Source organism: Erinaceus europaeus, chromosome 16 (genome assembly GCF_950295315.1).
Source record: "Erinaceus europaeus chromosome 16, mEriEur2.1, whole genome shotgun sequence".
Classification (NCBI taxonomy): domain Eukaryota; kingdom Metazoa; phylum Chordata; class Mammalia; order Eulipotyphla; family Erinaceidae; genus Erinaceus; species Erinaceus europaeus.
In genome coordinates, this window is record NC_080177.1 from 660153 (window position 1) to 681486 (window position 21334).

Below are 21334 nucleotides of genomic sequence, written 5' to 3' on the forward strand. Positions count from 1 at the left end.
GATTATCATTTTATTATCTCATGATGGAGTGTGTTTTAAGTGCAATTCAGGCGGAACAAAATGTTTTGGGAATAAATAACTGGCTGGAGAGACGAACTTAAGTTCCCTTAATTTTTCCTTTGGCAAGATTTTGAAAATGCAGTTAAGGCTTCTAGCAGGAAATGTGCTTTTAGGATCTCTCTGCCTTTTCTGCATAATTAGTGGCGTGACGGGTTTGCCACAAGTCTGGTCTGTCAGTGTGGGGAAGCTGTGCGTGTGTCAGCTAATTATAGCCGTTCCCGTTCCCAGTCCTCGTGGCTCCTCAGGGAGCTTGTCAGTTATGTAAACGGCACTGCCTTTGTCTTGAGCACCGCAGGCTGGAGCCCGGCTTCCTCAGAAGCCAGATTGGTTGGTGGGTCTCACGTCCTAAGCGGGGTGCGCAGAGGTGCAAGGAGGGCTTCCCAGTCCAGCCTCTGTAATACCCCTTCTTTCCACGTCTAGGCCAGCTGGTCCTCAGGCTGTTGTCTGCACGTGGCCCGTGGCCCTTTGCTTAACGATCCTTGTTTTTCCTCTCTTGACTCCTCAGAGTGGTGAAGTGAAAGTCCTCGTGTGGTCCTGTCTGCCCTCCCTCTCTAGTCTCCCTGCCCCCCACTCAGTTCACTCTCAGGCCAGGGCGCTGCCGAGCGGGGAAGGCCCCGGCTGCCTGTCACTGTGTGCTGTCCTTCCAGAGCCGAGGATTGTCACCAGCGAAGAGGTCACCCTTCACGACGGCCTGACTGTGCCCGTCACCCTGCAGTGTAACCTCACTTCCAGCTCTCACACCCTTGCCTACAGCTACTGGACCAAGAACGGCGTCGAGCTGGCCAACACCCAGAAGAACGCCAGCAACACGGAGTACAGGTGAGTGGCCGGCGGCCCAACACCCACAGGCTAGGGCCACACCCTTCAGGCTGAGTGGGAGAGTCAGGACTAGTGCTTTGGGGGAGGCTCGGGAACTCCAAGATTTCCACAGGGTTCCAGCTTTCGAGCTTCTCTGTGAAAGTGGAGAGCCACTCGCTCAGCAAACAGTGGAGCTACAGGGGAGCTGGGGTCAGGCTGCCTGGACTCTGCCTTAGAGCTCAGGACTGGGGGGTCAGGGCTCTGGGGGGTCAGGGCTGACTCTGCCTTAGTGCTCAGGACTGTGTGGGGGTCAGGGCTGACTCTGCCTTAGGGCTCAGGACTGTGTGGGGGTCAGGGCTCTGGGGGGTCAGGGCTGACTCTGCCTTAGGGCTGAGGACTGTGTGGGGGTCAGGGCTGACTCTGCCTTAGGGCTCAGGACTGTGTGGGGGTCAGGGCTCTGGGGGGTCAGGGCTGACTCTGCCTTAGGGCTGAGGACTGTGTGGGGGTCAGGGCTGACTCTGCCTTAGGGCTGAGGACTGTGTGGGGGTCAGGGCTCTGGGGGGTCAGGGCTGACTCTGCCTTAGGGCTGAGGACTGTGTGGGGGTCAGGGCTGACTGCCTTAGGGCTGAGGACTGTGTGGGGGTCAGGACTGACTCTGCCTTAGGGCTCAATACTGTGGGGGTCAGGACTGACTCTGCATTAGGGCTCAGGACTGTGTGGGTGTCAGGGCTGATTCTGCCTTAGGGCTCAGGACTGTGTGGGGGTCAGGGCTGACTCTGCCTTAGGGCTGAGGACTGTGTGGGGTCAGGGCTGACTCTGCCTTAGGGCTGAGGACTGTGTGGGGTCAGGGCTGATTCTGCCTTAGGGCTCAGGACTGTGTGGGGGTCAGGGCTGACTCTGCCTTAGGGCTGAGGACTGTGTGGGGGTCAGGGCTGACTCTGCCTTAGGGCTCAGGACTGTGGGGGTCAGGGCTGACTCTGCCTTAGGGCTCAGGACTGTGGGGGTCAGGGCTAACTCTGCCTTAAAGCTCAGGGCTCTGTGGGGGCAAACTCCTGGCAAGTGTGCCCTAGTTCTGCTATTGGGTTGATTACTTGAGATTGCTATCACCTTTTTCTGTAGCACCTGGGAGATCGAGTGAGCACTTCTGATTTGGAGGAGAAGCAGTGACAGGAAATTATCTCAGATGGGGTGGTGGTGGGCTTAGGGCCTCTCTGGAAAGCATGACCCTTCCGTCTCTAGAGTGGTCTGTTTTTGGTTCTACACTGGTAAGAAAGGGCCCAGCTGAGCCTCTTGGGCCTGTGGTGCCGCGGGGCATGCTGGGGCGATGCTTTGGATGTAAGAGCCTTTCCTGCCTTTGACTGGCGTGCTCTGTGTCCTCCTCTCTTCGGGCACATGGAGGAAGTTCTCCTGATGGCCTCCCAGCCACTACACATCTCAGAGCAGGGCTGGGCTCCAGGTTTTGCCTCCTGCCTCCTCTGTTCCCTTTGCTCTGCCAGCCGCTCTGTCTCTTTACAGACAGCGGCAGGTCCAGCCTTAGCTCCGGCTTTCCCGCTGCGGAAGCTTAGTTACCCACAGACATTGGGGAGAGTCTGGGCCGCCTTCTCGGTCTTTCCAAGTTCTCCTTTTACACCAGTTTTACCTCTTCAAGGAAGCAGATCCCAGTCCTACTTGTTTTGGGTCTTGTATGTGTCCCCTGAGAGCTTGAGCTGACCGTCAACGCTCTGCGTCTTCCTCTTCTCAACAGCAGGAGGACCTTTGGGGTGCTCTGCATTGGGACAGGTTTTCAGGGAATTTCTTTTCTCTCACATTTTGTGAAATAACAGTCCCTTGACCACCTAGTGGCCAGATAGGAGCTGGTCTCTGTGCCCATGTAGCTGGTGGGGCCATTTCCCACTGGCTCCAGCTGCTTCTTGGCAGCTAGTCAGAGGGGTGTGTGAGTGTGTGTGTGAGTGTGTGTGAGTGTGTGTGAGTGAGTGTGTGTGAGAGAGTGTGTGAGTGTGTGTATTGGGGTGGGGAAGGCAGATCTTGAGGCTGAGAGTGGTCTCTAGCTTGGGTGTCGCCACCTGCCCATCTTTATCAAGGAGCACCAAATCACTCTGCTTCTGCTCCAGAGTCTGGTGCAGCTGGCGTGTGTCTGTCTGCGGGAGCACGTGTCTGTGAGAAGCTACCGTGTCACGTCTGTCTCTCACCACAATGCGGTTCAGTCTGCTTCTTTGGGGAAGCGACCCTTGAGGTGGATGCCTTTCCTCAGCCGGTGAGGGGTCACGGCTCTGAGCTGTCTCTGACGCTGACTGGCCACCTTATCTCTGACCCTCAGCATGGGCTCACTATAGCTCTGAGCAGGGCACAGCTGCCCGCCACTCGCCCTCTGGCCGAGGCTGTTGCTCTCGTTTCTGTAGTCAGCTGGTGGTGGGGGCGCTGCCTGTGGGGTTCCTGTGGGCTCTGGAGGAGGCTTGTCGCGGATGGGCTGGACCCGGGTGGAGTGGGGCTGTCCATCCTTGAGTCAGCAGCACGCAGCCGCACTGTTTCTTTGTGAACTCCCCAGCGGCCTTCCTGGCAGAACTGTGCCCCCAAGCGGTGAGGCCCATCCTCACAAGAGTTTGTTCTTTTTTTTTTTTTTAATATTTTATTTATTTATGAGAAAGATAGGAGAAGAGAGAAAGAACCAGACATCACTCTGGCACATGTGCTGCCAGGGATCGAACTCGGGACCTCAGGCTTGAGAGTCCAAAGCTTTATCACTGTGCCACCTCCTGGACCACACAAGAGTTTGTTCTTTTGGGAAGATGGAGGTTAACCACACCAGCACACAGACACTGGGCTGTCAAAAAAGTCATGGTGTGTCTTTCTGTTTTCCTGCGCAGAAATGTCATGGCTTTTCTGACAGCGGATACATACACGTTGTGGCAAGGGCTGTACACAGGGGTTGTGTGGCCTGAGAGGGGAAGCAGATGGCACCAAGGATCCAAGCCCTCTGGGAGCGCGGTGGGCTGAGAGGGATCATGGCTTCACATGTGAGGGTCGCTGGGTGCAGCTTGGAGAAGAGACCAGCAGGTCTGGGGAGCTGTGAGGGGCTGGGGCAGACGGGGCCATGGCGCAGACCTGCAGGTTAGTGAGGACACTGGCCCAGGCATCACAGCTGGCTGTGTACTGCCTCATGCTAACCGTCTTTGGGGCCTGCCAGTGACTAGGCCTTCCAGAGTCTTGCAGCTCTGATGCAGGGGCTGCGGGGCCAGAGCCAGGCTTGTGCCTCACGTGTCTTGAGTTGGTGTGACCAGGAGAGCAGGAAGTGTGTGCACTGCACAGCACTGCACATAGCACTTTGCACAGCCCTCTGTTTTGCCGACCTGCTTGGCAGGCTAATTGTCCCCACATTGCAGAGCAGAGCAGGGCAGGGCAGGGCAGAACAGAGTAGCTGAGGCCTGGTGGGCAAGCGCTGTGTGGGCCCAGCTCTGTCCCCCAGCCTAGGGAGGAGGCCGCCTCGTTGGAGGCGTGGTCGGGGCACAGCTCAGAGGCAAGGTGCTGCTCCTGCCCTGTCTGTGCCCACTGTCCCCAGCCCCCATGACTCCCTTCTCACCTGTCTGTGCCCACTGTCCCCAGCCCCCGTGACTCCCTTCTCACCTGTCTGTGCCCACTGTCCCCAGCCCCCGTGACTCCCTTCTCACCTGTCTGTGCCCACTGTCCCCAGCCCCCGTGACTCCCTTCTCACCTGTCTGTGCCCACTGTCCCCAGCCCCCGTGACTCCCTTCTCACCTGTCTGTGCCCACTGTCCCCAGCCCCCGTGACTCCCTTCTCACCTGTCTGTGCCCACTGTCCCCAGCCCCCGTGACTCCCTTCTCACCTGTCTGTGCCCACTGTCCCCAGCCCCCGTGACTCCCTTCTCACCTGCAGGATCAACAAGCCCCGAGCGGAGGAGTCAGGTGAATACCACTGTGTGTTCCACTTTGTCGGCGCTCCCAAGGCAAATGCCACCATCGAAGTGAAAGGTACTGGCTGCTGTGGGTGCCCGCACCCTCCTGAGGGGACGGCGCTCCGTGTGTGGGCACAGGCTCAGGGTCAGCCCTCGCCACCTGCCGGGCTGTCACCTCATTGCGCCCTGCTGGTCAGAGCGGCAGCGGCTCACACCTCCCGGGTGGGTGGGCTGGTCGGGCCTCGCGCTTCCGGCATGGACGCCCCGACTGGCGCTCTTCCACAGGTGTCAGAGCAGCCGCTCGCAGGAAGTGGCGTCATAGGCCGTGTGAGTGCTTGGTACATGGCGGACGTGTGTGGATATGGCCTTGCCTGTCCCCAAGGCCAGGCCGTCTGCAGGATGAGCACAGCCGACTGGGCACTGATCTTCCCCTCGTGATTCTGAGCGTGACAAGGAGTGGACACAGGTGGCTTTCCTTCTAGAAGCACCAGCTGGTGCTTGAGCAGGTGGCTCAGTGGGCCCGAGGCGTCAGTCCTTGGACCCGTTCCCCAGACAGCGGTGACGGGGCTCACACTGCAGGTGCGGCTCCATCGCCAGCCCGGCCAGTGGTGTCTGGACTCCAGCAATAGACTGTTAGAGAAATCTCTCTCTATTTATTTATTTATTTCTCCAGAGCCCTGCTCAGCTCTGGCCGATGGTGGCACTGGGGGTGGAACCTGGGCCCTCGGAGCGTCAGGCAGGGTCTTTTGCAGAGTCCTGTGCCGCCTCCCTGCCCAGAATTGTTCTACGTGGCCCTGGAGGCGATGCTGGGCTCTCCAGAACCCGGGGTTTCCTGTCACTGGGAGAGCGGTGGGCACTTCCTGCTGTGACCGGCGGTCCTCTGGCCTGGCAGAGGCGCTGGCCGGCTCTGCTGTGTCAAGGACTGGTGCCGGCACAGCTCCTCTGCACCGGACTCAGGCCATTTTTTCCCCCCTTTGCTTCCTTCCTCCCTCTTTCTTTTCTGCTGACACAGAAGTAGAGAGGGAGAGGGAGTGAGACTAGGCAGAGAAAGATGCCACCTGGAACATTGCTGCTGCTGCTGCTTGTGGAGCTTTCTCTCCGCAGGTGGGCACTGGGGCTTGAACCTACGGCCTTGCACATGGTAACATGCGCTGCACTGGGTGAGGCATCGCTCGACCCGAGCTTCCTTTTTAAAAATTCCCACTAGGTGGCGTTTCACCCTGAGAGAGAGTGCGCGTGCACACATGCACGAGCACACCATTTCCTGCAGTGCGGTGCGGGCTCACAGGGAGCTGGGCGTGTGTGGGCAGCCCGGGTGCAGAGGCTGGGGCCGGGCCTTGGCAGTCAGCCTACTCTCAGAGGCCCTCCGAGCCCTTCGCTGCTGCTTATTGGGCTGTTGGCTATCCTGTGTGGTCGGGGTGCGGCTGGCCAGCAGGTGGGGTCTGTGACCTCTGCCGAGGTTGGACGCCTCCTTGGCACGCACACCTATCCCTGCCCTCTGGGGAGTGCTTTGCCACCTGCTCCTTGAGCCCTCAGGCCATGCCCTCTGGCCTCCAGGGAGCCGGAACAGGGACCCTGCCAGCCTGCTGCGTCAGTCTGATCTGTATCTATGGCTCTGGGCCGGCCTTGCTCCCCTGCCCAAGGGCCCGGCTGCTGGCTGACATCTGACCCTGCCCTGTAGCCATGCGCCACTGAGTGCGTGAGACGTGGGTGTGTTGGCCCCAGGCCCTGCAGGCAGCTCCGTGGATGACACCGCTGCTCGAGTCACAGGGCGAGAGCAGCTCACGTTTCTCTGCGTCTAGCTCAGCTGCTTTGGCCACTGCACACGGGGTGGCCAAGCCCGGACAGGGTGTCACTCTGCCTCTGGCACCTTTCTGTGAGGCGGAGTGAACCTGTTGTGCCCTGGCCCCAGCTCCCTCACTGGTGCTGTACCACTGGGTGTGACAGCTTCCGGGCGTGACTCCCAGCCTGTAAGATGGGGTGCCGCTCACCCCCAGGGCTTTCTCTGCTGGTGTCTACCAGTCGCCTCAAACCCGAGTATTTGGAACAGCAAACGTGACCTGGAAGACTGGGCCGGGCGTGAGGAGTGAGGCGTTAAGCATGGCACAGGGCTGAGGGTCTTCCTTTGGTGGCCTCAGCTCCCCTCTGCAGGAGCCCTAGTGCCCCCATGAGCTGGTTTCTAAAGCCACATGCCTGTCTCATCTCATTTCTTGGAGTCTAGTCAGAGTCCAGCAGGAGGCATCTGTGTGGGAGGGAGGACTAGGCACCACCTCTCACGGGAAGAGCCTCAGAGAACCAGACTCCCAGGACACCGCTGTCACCTCCCTTGCTGTGGCTCCACGGTCCGGCCTCCCTGCTCAGGGCCGGGCATGTGTCACAGGGCCTGTCTGGCCTCAGGCATGATGGGGCCCTCGTGGCCTTGCCAGGAGCCCCTGGAGGTGGCCTGGGAGGGGCTTTGGGGGACGCAGACGCAAGCCGTCTGAACGGGCCTCTGCTGAGCCTGCTGTGACCCTGCGGCTGTCAGGTCGCTACGGAGGCGAGTTGTGGAGCCGGCGCAGTCAGTCCCAGGAGGCCAGTGCAGACCACTCATCGCCTCAGGCTTCCAGCCCTGTGGTGCCTCGGCTGTGCACCCCGGGTGCTGCAGGCGTCTCGTAGGGGAGGGCGCAGCTTCCGGCTCGCTCGTCACTGGCTGTCCGCTGAGTGTCCTGAACAGGCACGCCGGGGAGTGCTGTGCTGGCCACGCCTGCCGGGCAGTGTCTGCTCACCGTGCTGTCCCCCCGGCTGCAGCTGAGGCACTCCGTTCAGAAGCCGCGTAGTGAGGCCTGCTCGGGGCTGTGGTTGTGCCAGTGTGGCTTCTTGGAGAGACGCTAGCCAGGGAAGGAGACGGTGACCGTTCTTGTGTTTTCTTTGGAGGAAGGGCCTGGCTGGGGGCGGTCGGGCCAAGCCCCTTTATCGGGGCCAGGGGAGCTCCTGTGTTCTGTGGGGTCTCACAGGGTGCAGCCTGGCCCTTGACCTGAGGTGCACACAGGCCCAGCGCACGGGGCGGCTGTGGAGGTGATTGCTGGGGGGGTCCGGTCTGGTCAGGACGGGCTGGGTGACTGTCCACTCTGTCTCACAGCCGTTCCGGTCATCACCGGCCACAAACGCAGTGAGAACAGAAACGAGGGCCAGGCCGCCCTGATGTACTGCAAGTCTGTGGGCTTCCCGCACCCCGAGTGGGTCTGGCGCAAGAAGGAGGACGGGGTGTTCACGGTGAGTGTGGCGGGCGGGACCCTGGCTGCTGATCTTGCCGGGGCTGGGGTGCCCAGCTGGCCGTGGTCACAGCATGAGTGCAGCACCGTGTGCAACGGGCCCTGACGGCCAACTCCAGGACAGACACCTGGCCACCCTCGGCTCCAGAGCGAGCTTTCAAGAGATGTGTGTACGCCTGTGGAGCAGGCTCCGTGCCAGGGGCTTCAGACCACTCCTGGCCCACCTTCTCGGACAGACAGACACACAGGCACCACAGCACTCGGTGCTTTGGGGCTAGAACTTGGGCCACATGTGGCCTGCCTGCCGACGTGACACACTGACCCTAGAAATCCTCTTCTCAGTGTTGTCTTGGGGACCTTTCTTACCTTTGTGGCCTGCAAGGCTATGAGCAAAGATACTGGAGGATTCTGGGAACTGGAGAGTGATGTCAGGAGCACAGTTTCCTGCTGAGACCAGGGAGCCCATGGAGGGTGGGCAGGGCTGTGGGGTGTCTCCTCTCTCAGCACCAGGCACAGCACCCAGGGAGCCCATGGAGGGTGGGCAGGGCTGTGGGGTCTCTCCTCTCTCAGCACCCTGCACAACACCCAGGGAGCCCATGGAGGGTGGGCAGGGCTGTGGGGTGTCTCCTCTCTCAGCACCCTGCACAGCACCCAGGGAGCCCCATGGAGGGTGGGCAGGGCTGTGGGGTCTCTCCTCTCTCAGCACCAGGCACAGCACCCAGGGAGCCCATGGAGGGTGGGCAGGGCTGTGGGGTCTCTCCTCTCTCAGCACCCTGCACAGCACCCAGGGATCCCATGGAGGGTGGGCAGGGCTGTGGGGTCTCTCCTCTCTCAGCACCAGGCACAGCACCCAGGGAGCCCATGGAGGGTGGCAGGGCTGTGGGGTCTCTCCTCTCACAGCACCAGGCACAGCACCCAGGGAGCCCATGGAGGGTGGGCAGGGCTGTGGGGTCTCTCCTCTCTCAGCACCAGGCACAGCACCCTGGGAGCCCATGGAGGGTGGGCAGGGCTGTGGGTGTCTCCTCTCTCAGCACCCTGCACAGCACCCAGGGAGCCCATGCAGGGTGGGCAGGGCTGTGGGGTCTCTCCTCTCTCAGCACCAGGCACAGCACCCAGGGATCCCATGGAGGGTGGGCAGGGCTGTGGGGTCTCTCCTCTCTCAGCACCCTGCACAGCACCCAGGGAGCCCATGGAGGGTGGGCAGGGCTGTGGGGTGTCTCCTCTCTCAGCACCCTGCACAGCACCCAGGGAGCCCATGGAGGGTGGGCAGGGCTGTGGGGTGTCTCCTCTCTCAGCACCCTGCACAGCACCCAGGGAGCCCATGGAGGGTGGGCAGGGCTGTGGGGTGTCTCCTCTCTCAGCACCCTGCACAGCACCCAGGGAGCCCATGGAGTGTGGGCAGGGCTGTGGGGTCTCTCCTCTCTCAGCACTAGGCACAGCACCCAGGGAGCCCATGGAGGGTGGGCAGGGCTGTGGGGTCTCTCCTCTCTCAGCACCAGGCACAGCACCCAGGGAGCCCCATGCAGGGTGGGCAGGGCTGTGGGGTCTCTCCTCTCTCAGCACCAGGCACAGCACCCAGGGAGCCCATGGAGGGTGGGCAGGGCTGTGGGGTCTCTCCTCTCTCAGCACCCTGCACAGCACCCAGGGAGCCCATGGAGGGTGGGCAGGGCTGTGGGGTCTCTCCTCTCTCAGCACCCTGCACAGCACCCAGGGAGCCCATGGAGGGTGGGCAGGGCTGTGGGGTGTCTCCTCTCTCAGCACCAGGCACAGCACCCAGGGACCCCATGGAGGGTGGGCAGGGCTGTGGGGTCTCTCCTCTCTCAGCACCAGGCACAACACCCAGGGAGCCCATGGAGGGTGGGCAGGGCTGTGGGGTGTCTCCTCTCTCAGCACCAGGCACAGCACCCAGGGAGCCCATGGAGGGTGGGCAGGGCTGTGGGGTCTCTCCTCTCTCAGCACCCTGCACAGCACCCAGGGAGCCCATGGAGGGTGGGCAGGGCTGTGGGGTGTCTCCTCTCTCAGCACCAGGCACAGCACCCAGGGACCCCATGGAGGGTGGGCAGGGCTGTGGTGTGTCTCTGTTCCCTGTATCTGAAAATAAAGAATAAAAATTGATTTGGGGAGATGACTGCACTCCCTGAAGAAGGCCTGGGATTTAGTCGCTGGCTCTGCAGAAACGCCAGACAAGGTGGAAGTTCTTAGAAAAGCATGATGTCACTGCTCCTGGCCAACTCATTGAGAGAGGCAGAGACAGCACAGCACCCAGGCTTTCCGAGAGATATACTACAGCACCTGAGCTTCTGCCAAGACAGGTGTGGGGAGGTGGGGGTTACAGCGCCCAAGCTTCCCCTGGTGCCGTGGGGCACCGGGGCTCACACCTGGGTCTCAGTCTCCTTAGCGGGTGCCCCCCAGGTGAGCTGTCTCCCCCCGCCCGAGTGCCTGTGGCGCTGTCTCCCCTGCCCTCAGAGGAGCCCTCGCATGCGATGGCGGCAGGGCACCCTGGGCCTCACGCTGCAGGAGAGGCAGGGACTCCGGGGCTGTGCAGGCCGACCGTCTCTGGCGCGGAGCTCCTCTCCCTGCCTCTCTCACCCGGCCTCCCAGGCCAGCCTGCGGCCCCTCCCTGCCTGTCCCCCAGTGCCGCTGGCGTCCTGACACCCCAGGCCTCGCTCTCTCAAAGTGCCCCTCCGCCACCCCGCCCCTAGTGGGACAGACCCGCGAGGCCTGCTGGGACGCACTGTGGGGGCTGTCAGACTGCTCGCGTGGGGCGAAGCCGGCCCAGGGCTGGGTCTGCTTTCACCTGAGCCTCCACCAGGGTCACAGCCGCCCTGACCATGTGTGTCTGCCCGAGCAGGACATCAGCAACACCTCCGGCCGTTTCTTCATCTTCAACAAGGAGAACTACACGGAGCTGAGCATCGTAGACCTGCAGCTCGCCGAGGACCCCGGCGAGTACAGATGCAACGCCACCAACCCCATTGGCACAGACGCCAAGGTCACCGTCCTTAGGGTACGCAGCCACCTGGCTCCGCTCTGGCCGTTCCTGGGCATCCTGGCCGAGATCATCATCCTCGTGGTCATCATCGTGGTGTACGAGAAGCGGAAGCGGCCGGACGAGGTTCCCGACGGTAAGGCCACTGCAAAGCCGCCTGCTGTGGGGCCTGTCGTGACCCGGAGAAGGTGGGGCTGGGGCCCCACAGCCTGGAGGAGGCCGCGGGTGCTGGGCCCCTGCCCCCTCGGCCGTCCCTGAGGTTCAGAGCTCCCAAGGCCCGCCCTGGGCCCCCACTCATCCTGCAGCTCCTGTGAGGGCCTTTGCCCCAGGCTCAGGGCCCCGATCTGGCAGAGTGAAGGACAGAGCGTAGTGCCCTCCCAGACCCCCAGAGCAAGGCGCTGGACTCTGGGGTAGAGTGAAGGGACACGGGTCACAGGGAGTGGCCGTCCTGAGACCAGACTGCCAGCGCAGACCTCACCAGCAACTTTGTTTTCCTGGGGGGAGCGAGTGAGGCACCCCCACTGTGGCTCAGGACAGAAGCAGCCTAGTGTGGCCCGGGCAAGGGGCCCATGGCGGCCCTGGAGAGGTCAAGGCTAGGGCAGAGAGCAGCTGCAGGAGGGCCAGGGCTCAGAGCACGAAAGGCATAGGTTCCCAGAAGCTTGTCTTTGGGTGTGAGTGGAGCCAGGCAGCTGGGAGGGCCTGTCGGCAGGCCCACTGGTTTCTGCCTGGCCTCTTGCCAGCCAGGAGTTCTGGTGTCTCCTGCAGAGGTGCCCTGGCCGCCCTCGCTCACATTACCTGCCCACGGACCAGACAAGACAGACTGTTCTGGATTTGGGGTGGCCTGGTGATGGGGTCTCCGGGGGTCCCACTGTCCCCTGGCTCCAGAAGCTGTGACATGCAGGAGGGTGTTGAAATGTGCTCCCCTACCCCCCAAGAGCCCTGAGCCCTAAAGGCACCAGGCCTGTGCACTGGGCAGGCACTGCCGCCCCACCATGTCCACTCAGCAGGCATGGCCCGATCCCGCAGCCTCAGCCCCCACTCTGCCGCTCCTCTGGGCCAGGGACCCTATTCTCTGGAGTCGAAGCCCCGACAGCCCCCGTGAGGGCCGAGGTGCCTGTCTGTCCCCTCAGTGTCAGCTGTGGGCCTGGACCCTCCTGCACCTCACCCCTTGGCAGGAACTGGAGGATGGCAGAGCTGGGCAGCAGAACCTGGCTTCAGAAAAAGTCAGTGTCACCTCATAACAAGTGACCCTGGCTTACAGGACCCTTGTAGGATTCTGCCCTCCTAGCAAGCTCTCAGCCCCAGGCCCTCCTGTAGCTGAGGTCTCTCTCTCTCTGTTAGACCAGATGGGAGGGGCGTGTCCCATCCTGCATGGGCAGATGACCCCCCAATCCATGGGCTCCCTGGGTGCTGTGCTTGGTGCTGAGAGAGGAGAGACCCCACAGCCCTGCCCACCCTCCATGGGCTCCCTGGGTGCTGTGCAGGGTGCTGAGAGAGGAGACACCCCACAGCCCTGCCCACCCTCCATGGGCTCCCTGGGTGCTGTGCAGGGTGCTGAGAGAGGAGAGACCCCACAGCCCTGCCCACCCTCCATGGGCTCCCTGGGTGCTGTGCAGGGTGCTGAGAGAGGAGACACCCCACAGCCCTGCCCACCCTCCATGGGCTTCCTGGGTGCTGTGCAGGGTGCTGAGAGAGGAGACACCCCACAGCCCTGCCCACCCTCCATGGGCTCCCTGGGTGCTGTGCAGGGTGCTGAGAGAGGAGACACCCCACAGCCCTGCCCACCCTCCATGGGCTCCCTGGGTGCTGTGCCTGGTGCTGAGAGAGGAGAGACCCACAGCCCTGCCCACCCTCCATGGGCTCCCTGGGTGCTGTGCAGGGTGCTGAGAGAGGAGACACCCCACAGCCCTGCCCACCCTCCATGGGCTCCCTGGGTGCTGTGCCTGGTGCTGAGGAGAGACCCACAGCCCTGCCCACCCTCCATGGGCTCCCTGGGTGCTGTGCAGGGTGCTGAGAGAGGAGAGACCCCACAGCCCTGCCCACCCTCCATGGGCTCCCTGGGTGCTGTGCAGGGTGCTGAGAGAGGAGACACCCCACAGCCCTGCCCACCCTCCATGGGCTCCCTGGGTGCTGTGCCTGGTGCTGAGAGAGGAGAGACCCCACAGTCCTGCCCACCCTCCATGGGCTCCCTGGGTGCTGTGCAGGGTGCTGAGAGAGGAGACACCCCACAGCCCTGCCCACCCTCCATGGGCTCCCTGGGTGCTGTGCAGGGTGCTGAGAGAGGAGAGACCCCACAGCCCTGCCCACCCTCCATGGGCTCCCTGGGTGCTGTGCAGGGTGCTGAGAGAGGAGACACCCCACAGCCCTGCCCACCCTCCATGGGCTTCCTGGGTGCTGTGCAGGGTGCTGAGAGAGGAGACACCCCACAGCCCTGCCCACCCTCCATGGGCTCCCTGGGTGCTGTGCAGGGTGCTGAGAGAGGAGACACCCCACAGCCCTGCCCACCCTCCATGGGCTCCCTGGGTGCTGTGCCTGGTGCTGAGAGAGGAGAGACCCACAGCCCTGCCCACCCTCCATGGGCTCCCTGGGTGCTGTGCAGGGTGCTGAGAGAGGAGACACCCCACAGCCCTGCCCACCCTCCATGGGCTCCCTGGGTGCTGTGCCTGGTGCTGAGGAGAGACCCACAGCCCTGCCCACCCTCCATGGGCTCCCTGGGTGCTGTGCAGGGTGCTGAGAGAGGAGAGACCCCACAGCCCTGCCCACCCTCCATGGGCTCCCTGGGTGCTGTGCAGGGTGCTGAGAGAGGAGACACCCCACAGCCCTGCCCACCCTCCATGGGCTCCCTGGGTGCTGTGCCTGGTGCTGAGAGAGGAGAGACCCCACAGTCCTGCCCACCCTCCATGGGCTCCCTGGGTGCTGTGCAGGGTGCTGAGAGAGGAGAGACCCCACAGCCCTGCCCACCCTCCATGGGCTCCCTGGGTGCTGTGCCTGGTGCTGAGAGAGGAGAGACCCCACAGCCCTGCCCACCCTCCATGGGCTCCCTGGGTGCTGTGCAGGGTGCTGAGAGAGGAGAGACCCCACAGCCCTGCCCACCCTCCATGGGGCTCCCTGGGTGCTGTGCCTGGTGCTGAGAGAGGAGAGACCCCACAGCCCTGCCCACCCTCCATGGGCTCCCTGGGTGCTGTGCAGGGTGCTAAGAGAGGAGAGACCCCACAGCCCTGCTCACCCTCCATGGTGTCCCCTGGGTGCTGTGCCTGGTGCTGAGAGAGGAGAGACCCCACAGCCCTGCCCACCCTCCATGGTGTCCCCTGGGTGCTGTAAGACGTGTTGGTGGCCTTCTGGCCAGTGGGTCTTCTGCGTCCTGCAGGGAACCCATCTTTTAAGCCGCCTCTCAACAGTGACTAGTCCCCCCAGAAGCTGGTCAGGCAGGGCCCCGGCTTCTCTGACCGTGCTCGTGATGCAGGCAGTGTCGCCACTCCTGGTTTGTTCAGGGGGACTCCTTACCCAGCATTCCCTGAGCGCATGCCACCTCCCGGCCCTCCCAGCCCACAGCCCCTCGGCCCCTCTGTCCTGCACGGCCCTCAGACGCCTGCTGTTCTCGATGAGTGTTCTGAAGCTGTTGCCCCCTGTCCCCAGCGCCCCTTCCACCTCCCTCCCTCTGCCCACCCCTCACCTGTGTGCAGGCACCTTTCTGTGGGGTGGGGCGGGCGCTGACCTCACCTGTCAGGTCTCGTCTCTGGCTCTGACGTCTCCTGGCGCTTCCAGCCAGGTCAGGGGCACTTGCTTCAAGCCTCTGGAGGCAGAGAGGAGAGGTTTGTGGGTCTTTCAGCAGCTTCCAGTCACCCAGGGTTTTAGATGTGTGTTTATTTACTTAATATTTCACTTCTCGAATAGAGACAGAAACGGAGAGGGAAGCGGAAGATGTACGACACCTGCGGCTTCGCTGCACTGCTTGTGAAGCCTGTCCCCTGCAGGTGGGGCCTGGGGGCTCAAACCGGGGCCCCTGGCTGTGGTGACAAATGCTCAGGCAGGGTGCCCCCACTGGCCCCAGAGTTTAGCTAAAGGCCCAGGGCCTGCTGGGCAGTCAGAGCAGATGGCCGCAGATGAAGCCGGGCAACAGGCCCGTCAGGAGTTGAGACACGCACCCACCGTCTTCAGCTGGCGGGCGCGCAGTGTAGGCGGATGGGAAGCCATGTTCTCGCGCGGACTCGGGCCCCCGCTTGCTGTGACCTTGTGACCAGGCGCGCAGGCCAGCTGGGGGCAGTGTGGGGCCCGGCCAGAGGCCAGTGGAGAGCCTTTGACTTTCCGGCCATTGTGATCTCGACGTCTGCCACCTTGGGGTGGGCACGGCTGCCCCCACCTGGCAGGGGCCTCGCCCCGCAGGCCGTGGGCTCTGGTGCTTGTCGGTCACTGTGCCTTCTCTTCTCTCCCCGTGGCGCCACACCCTCCTCGTGGTGGTAAGTGGGGTCTGCATGCTCTGGACTTTGGCTGGCTTCTCCCCACGCACAGCTCATGACGCTAACACCAAGTCTGTCATCCACGTCACGACTAATTTGGGTTTCAGTTTGCTGTTTGGTCATTTTCTTTGATTTTGTCCCTTTCTCTGTCCCCTCCCTCCCGAGTCCCCATGGGGACCCAGCTGTTTCTGTCTGACCTTGACGGGTACAGGCTTGCAGGTGGGTCCTGTGCAGGACAGTGAGGGACGGGTGTCTTCTCTGTCCTTGTGAGCGTGGGCCTGGGCTTGGGGAGAGATGTCCCCGGAGGAGAGACAGCCTCGCTCCCAGACGCAGACATGGCGGCCGCCCAGCCACGCTCCCCCGTCCCTCCAGCAAGAGGAGCCGAGCATGGCTGTGCCCCCACCCTGGCGGGCGCCCCTACCCCTGTCCCCATGGGGGAGGAGCCCGTGGCGTCTGGGGCCGCGTGTCTCTGCCGCGGGCCAGCGCGTCTGTGTGTGTTCTGCCGCCGTCCCGAGGGGCCTCTGCCCTCGCCACGAGCCTCAGGGAAGTGTGTCGGCCCCTGTCCGGGCGTCCTGGTCTGCGTGTCTCCTCTGTCCCTGTGTGGCCGTCACCGTGGTTAGAGTGGGCTCCCGAGGGCACTGCTGTGTGGCTGAGCAGTCGTGGTCTGTGGTCAGTTCTCTTCTTGCCAAGTCTCCCCCGTCACTGTGCTGGCGGCGCTTGGCCTCTGCGCTGCCTGGAGGGGCCGGGGGGGGGCAGTGTCCAGGGGGGACATTCCTCCTGACACACGGCTGCAGGTGGCACTGGGACTGGGACTCCATGATGCTCCATGCACACCAGCCTTGTGGAATCCTGCTGGGAGCTTTCCCGGAAGCCTCGGCCTGGGAACGAACAGGAAGAGCCTCTGGGGCCCTTGGCGGCTCCGTCCCCTTGCAGATTTTTAAGAAAAGCCGTGTGTCTGCGTGCGCCCTGCCTAGGGGCCTGCGCCGTCCCCGTCCCCGCCTCGTGTAGACAGGAGTCACGACTATGAGCAGGGGGGCCACGGAGCTGACCTGCTGTTTGTCACTTCTGGTCTGCCCGTGGCCAGGGCAGTGAGGGCTGTGTCTGCACCCAGAGATGCTCTAGAGGGCACCTGCCATGCAGATGCAGCGGCTAGCCCCCTACCCCCCCCCGCCCACCCCCAGACCAAAGTCTCCCCAAGGTCACAGAGAGGCGTGAAGGCAGCATCCAGGAGCCTGCACACGGGCCGGGAAGTGGGCAGCAGGATTCCACAAGCCAGTCGTTGGTCTGTCTTCTCATCACGAGTGAGCCACTGGGCCTCGGGGACAGGACGTGTTGGCGACCTGGCCTGTGCGTCCTTCCCCGAGCGGCATCCAGGGTGTTAACCCATTGGGCAGCATCCGCCATCCAGCCTGGGGGCCGGCAGTCACTCATGGCGCACCTCTGACGGCATGGCCTGTGTGTGCGTGAAGCAGCTGCAAGCCCGTGGCTACTCTCACGTCTCTCTCTCTCTCCCCCCACATGCTCACCTGGGCAGACGATGAGCCAGCTGGGCCCATGTGAGTACATGCTGGGGGGGGCTGCACCCGGGGGACTGAGAACGTGGGTGTGCGTGGGGGTGGGCACGCCCCGTGTGTCACATGGACACCCCAGCCGGCCTGCACTACCGTGGGCGGTGGGCTGGGTGGCTGCTCTCCAGCCCTGGTCTCCGCCCCACTTAAGGAGACGCTGCCTGTGCTGTGCTTGGACTCAGGGGCAGCCACAGCCTCCAGCTTGCTGGGAGCTATGGCTCTGTCCGCGTGTGTTCCGGGAGGGAGTGGTGGGAGCCTCCCCCACGTAGAGGCCGCCGACCAACTGTAACACTTGTCGCTCCATCATTCCCCAAAGGAAAACCAACTCCACCAACAACCACAAAGACAAAGCCCTGCGTCAGAGAAACACCAACTAGTCCCGCCCCACGTGAGTACGGCCACCGCGGGCTCCAGGGTGGCTCCCTCCACTGCTGTGGCCAGGGCTGCCGGACACGTCCACCCACCCGCCTGTCCGGGCCTGTGCTGACAGCAGGCCTCCCCTCGGTGCCCCCCAGCAGCCGCGGGCAGAGACAGGGAGATCCGCGTCCCCAGCCTCACGCAGCCCTAACCCTTCCCCACAGGTGTCTGGGCCCCCAGCTGTGGCAGCCCGCCAGTGTCTGCGTGGCCCCGCACGCCGGGAGCGGCACCCAGTGACTCAGCATGCCCTAGCCCCTCCGCAGGGCGACCCGCAGGGCCCGCGCACGCGGCGCCCCCCCTTCCCGGACATGGCCACCCGCGTCAGTGGGAGTGAGGGGACCTCCATGCATGCGCCTCTCCCACTTCCTGCAGCTGTTCAACTGGCACCGCTAAGATGCACTGCTGCCACCTAGCGCAACTTTTGTGAAGTGCAGCTCAGCCTACAGAGTATACAGTATATAAATATATACAGATGTATTTATATTTTCGGGGGTGGGAGAAATCCAAACTAAACTCAATGCCTGTTTGACTCCTAAGCTGCTGACCCTCGTCCCGTACGCGCTGGCGGACGGTGCCGCGGGGTCTGTGCTCGCCCGCCTGGCCCCCTGACCGGGTTGCCGCTGAGACCCTCCACACCGTCGGCCCCCACCGTGCCCGGCAGAGGCAGACACACGTCCCTGTGGTCTCTGAGGCCCGGGGTGTCGTGGCACGGGGCTCCGAGCCCAGCCACCGCCCACCACCCGCCCGCCGCTGCCGCCCCTGCGCGCGTGGCCCTAATGCATGCCCCCGTGTCGTGACCGCTGACGTGCTGCCACGCACAGAGCGCGGACTCACCTGTTTTTAAAAATAAAACATTGACAGGAGGTGCTCGGAACCCGCTGTTTATTCTGGTGTCTGTGCGCTCCACCGGGCGTGTCCTCAAGCAGGACGCCCGCCACCGCCCACCAGTGCCCGGAGCTCCCGCTCCACCTCCTCCACGAAGGCCGGGAAGTTCTGGTCCAGCAGGCAGAGGCGCAGGAAGGGGCCCAGCTCCCCGGAGGCCCAGGCCGAGCGCTCACAGGGCAGCGGCAGCTCCTCCGCCGCCAGCAGGGCCTGAGGGAGGCAGAGGGTCCCGTCCTGTAGGGGTCCCGCTGGTGCAGCGGTGCAGGCCGGGTGCCCTGGGTCCCTGGTGCCCGCCAAGCACCCGACAGGACCGGTTCAGCCGGCTCCGGGCCCCAAACGCTGGTTCCCAGGCTGCTCCCGGGCAGCTGCTGACCGTCAGTGGTGGGGGCATGGCTCCTGCGAGACCCGCCCCGGGGGGCACCTCTGCGTCCGACAAGGAGCCGGGGGTGGCCTACCTGCGCCAGCCCGGTCACTGAGGTCCTTGGCCAGGTCTCCGCATCAGCCTGCTGCTCTAGGCCCCGGGGTGGCTGCGAGGAGACGGGTGAGGGGGGCCTGCGCGTGAGGGGCCTCTGGGGGAGAGGGAGACCCCCCCGGGTGGTGGGGGGCCCTGGAGGGGGGTGTCCAGGCTCCACGAGGCCTGGCGCTGTCAGCGGCTCTGGGAAAAGCAGCCGGCAGATGCGGAGACCACTTACCCGGGCCGGTGGGGGGCTGAGAGTGCAGGCCCCCCCGGGCGCCCCCTCGCCGCACCCCTGCACGGCCGTGAACTCCTCCAGGCTCCGCACACAGCTGCTGCACTGGCCCAGCGCCGACACCCCGGGGCCCCTGCTGAACTGCACCCGGAACATGCGGCTTCGGTCCTGAGGGACACAAGTGCCGGCCGGGGTCCCCACCTGTCCCCGGGGCTGCTTGGCCACGGAGACCCGCCCACGGCCGGACCAGAACCTGACAGGACCTGGTTCTGGATGCCCAGAGCTGCCGCACGAGCCAGCGCCCCCCACGGGAGCCCCCACCCTGACGGTGCCCGCCCCCACGGAGCCCCCCCCTGACGGTACCCCGCCCCCACGGAGCCCCTACCTTGACGGTGCTCCCGAAGAGCAGGCAGTCCCCCCGCTGCGCGATCTTCAGCCAGCGTGTGCTCCCCACCAGTGAGAAGCCCTCCTGAAACGGGGGAGGCTCAGGTGGGAATCAGGTGGGGGGGGCGGCTGCCTGAGCTGTGACCTGGTGCACAGGGCGAGTGGGTACCAGGCTCAGCACGCACCCCCAGGGACCCACGTGCCATGTCCCCACCTTTAAGGACCCACACACTGTCGTCCCCCCACCTGCAAGGCCTCTCCTTGGGGTGGCTCCCTAGGGTGGGCGGGCCGGCCTGTGAGTGAGGTGCTGAGTCTGGGACTCCTCTCAGCGGGGACAAGGAGAGGGCGGCGGGCAGAAGGCAGCAAGGGCAGTGCCCACACGGCACCGCCAGCGCCGGCCTCCGACCGTCCACGCCTGGCCCTCAGGAGAGCGCGCCATCTGCGGCACCCCGGCTCGGGCTGATGGGAGCATGTGCCTCAGCCGGCCAGGAGGAGCTGTTGTGCCTCGGGAACAGCCCCTACAGCACTCCTGCTCAAGCAGGCGGCCTCCTCAGTGCCATCTCTGTCCCACCCGATTGCTGGGGTGGGAGTGCAGAAACCCTGTCCCCAGAGAACACAAGAGGGAGGACCAGTTGGTCATTTGGGGGACAGGTCACCTCAAGGGCAAGGGGCAGCTGCCATCGCTTCTGAGCCCATCAACAGACAGACAGAACCCTGACACAGCACCCCTCAGCCAGTGTCATCTCAGCCACAGTCACCTCATCTGCATTGTCACTTCAGCCACAGCAATTCTCAGCCACAATGTCACTTTAGCCACAGCAACCCTTAGTGTCACCTCAGCCATAGCACCCCTCAGCCAGTGTCACCTCAGCCCCAGCACCCCTCAGTGTCACCTCAGCCCCAGCACCCCTCAGTGTCACCTCAGCCACAGCACCCCTCAGCCAGTGTCACCTCAGCCCCAACACCCCTCAGCCAGTGTCACCTCAGCCACAGTGACACCTCAGCCACACTGTCACCTCAGCTACAGCACCCCTCAGCCACAATGTCACCCACATTGTCACCTCAGCCAGTGTCACCTCATCCACATTGTCACCTCAGCCACAGTGACACCTCAGCTACAGCACTCCTCAGTCACAGTGTCTTTCATCACCTTAGCCACAGTGACACCTCATCTGCATTGTTCCCTCAGCCACAGCATCACCTCAGCCAAAGCACCCCTCAGTCACATCACCTCATCTGCATTGTCACCTCAGCCACAGCGTCACCTCAACCAGGGTGACCACATAGGGTCAGCCATAGAGTCAGCACAAACAGCGTCAGCACAGTCACAGCGTCTGTCACCTGAGCCACGGTGGCACCAGGCATACCACCACAAGGTGGGCGTCCCCCAGCTGACAGCGTGTGGGGTCCCCAGGTCTGCCGGGATTGCAGTCCAGAGCAGCCGAGCCCTGTGGGACCCCAAGTGGCCGAGGGCACGAACAGACGGTTTTCCAGACAGTCTGGAGAGGCCCCAAGGAGTAGCAGTCTCCTCCACGTGCCACACACGCCGCCCACCACCCAGGGGACCCCGTGCCGGCGGGGGCCTGGGGACTCGGGCCTGCGCTCCATGGTGCCAGCAGCCTCGGCAGCGGGGTCCCCGAGTCCTGCAGGCCCCTGCCGTGGACGCGGCGAGCTGGGTGGGGTCCCGTCCACACCGCAGGGACACGCCCGGGACACGCCTGCTGAGACAGACCGCGGCGGGCTCACACCTCTGCCCACCGCGACTAAACTCAAAGCGCGGCGCTCACGCTAACACCAAGGGGGGGGCGGTGGCACACACCCAGGAGAGCACACGTCACCACGAGCAAGGACCTGGGTTCGAGCCTCTGGTCCCCACCTGCAGGGGGGAAGCTTCACGAGTGGTGGAGCAGGGCTGCAGCTGTCTCTCCC

The 21334-nt window shown here is 63.8% G+C and overlaps 3 protein-coding genes across 5 annotated transcripts in view; 2 read left to right on the forward strand and 1 right to left on the reverse strand.

Moving 5' to 3' along the window:
- NPTN (neuroplastin) overlaps positions 1–18324 on the forward strand; it is a 37483-nt gene extending 19159 nt beyond the window's left edge. The window contains exons 3-10 of one of the 2 annotated variants that reach the window (XM_060175666.1): positions 708–879; positions 4750–4844; positions 5054–5095; positions 7887–8020; positions 10871–11144; positions 17000–17021; positions 17350–17421; positions 17615–18324. In XM_060175666.1, the coding sequence (XP_060031649.1) occupies positions 708–879; positions 4750–4844; positions 5054–5095; positions 7887–8020; positions 10871–11144; positions 17000–17021; positions 17350–17410 (800 nt within the window). In that variant the 3' untranslated portion in view covers positions 17411–17421; positions 17615–18324. The remainder of the gene's footprint in view (positions 1–707; positions 880–4749; positions 4845–5053; positions 5096–7886; positions 8021–10870; positions 11145–16999; positions 17022–17349; positions 17422–17614) is intronic. The other variant, XM_060175668.1, reaches the window with a different exon arrangement.
- LOC132533519 (uncharacterized) lies at positions 13143–17022 on the forward strand. Its single transcript, XM_060175683.1, has 2 exons — positions 13143–14489; positions 15631–17022. Exon 1 carries the CDS (start codon positions 13189–13191, stop codon positions 14137–14139), a length of 951 nt encoding a protein of 316 aa, XP_060031666.1. The 5' UTR covers positions 13143–13188; the 3' UTR covers positions 14140–14489; positions 15631–17022.
- REC114 (REC114 meiotic recombination protein) lies at positions 18316–20960 on the reverse strand. 2 transcript variants are annotated; one of them, XM_060175698.1, is made up of 6 exons: positions 20637–20960; positions 20455–20572; positions 19407–19550; positions 19025–19189; positions 18788–18859; positions 18316–18542 (listed from the first exon to the last, which is right to left on the reverse strand). In XM_060175698.1, exons 4-6 carry the CDS (start codon positions 19175–19177, stop codon positions 18369–18371), a joined length of 399 nt encoding a protein of 132 aa, XP_060031681.1. In that variant the 5' UTR covers positions 19178–19189; positions 19407–19550; positions 20455–20572; positions 20637–20960; the 3' UTR covers positions 18316–18368. The 2 variants fall into 2 exon arrangements, with proteins under 2 accessions (XP_060031681.1, XP_060031682.1); XM_060175699.1 differs by lacking the exons at positions 20455–20572; positions 20637–20960 and adding an exon at positions 20326–20356.
- Positions 20961–21334: the final 374 nt, after the last annotated feature.

Coding starts and splice junctions, on each gene's coding strand:
- LOC132533519 (XM_060175683.1), top strand. CDS start 13,189: ATGGGCTCCCTGGGTGCTGTGCAGGGTGCTGAGAGAGGAGACACCCCA.
- REC114 (XM_060175698.1), bottom strand. CDS start 19,177: ATGTTCCGGGTGCAGTTCAGCAGGGGCCCCGGGGTGTCGGCGCTGGGC. Junction 18,860..19,024: donor TCAGCCCCCCACCGGCCCGG/GTAAGTGGTCTC, acceptor GTCTCCTCGCAG/CCACCCCGGGGCCTAGAGCA. Junction 18,543..18,787: donor CAGTGACCGGGCTGGCGCAG/GTAGGCCACCCC, acceptor TGCCTCCCTCAG/GCCCTGCTGGCGGCGGAGGA.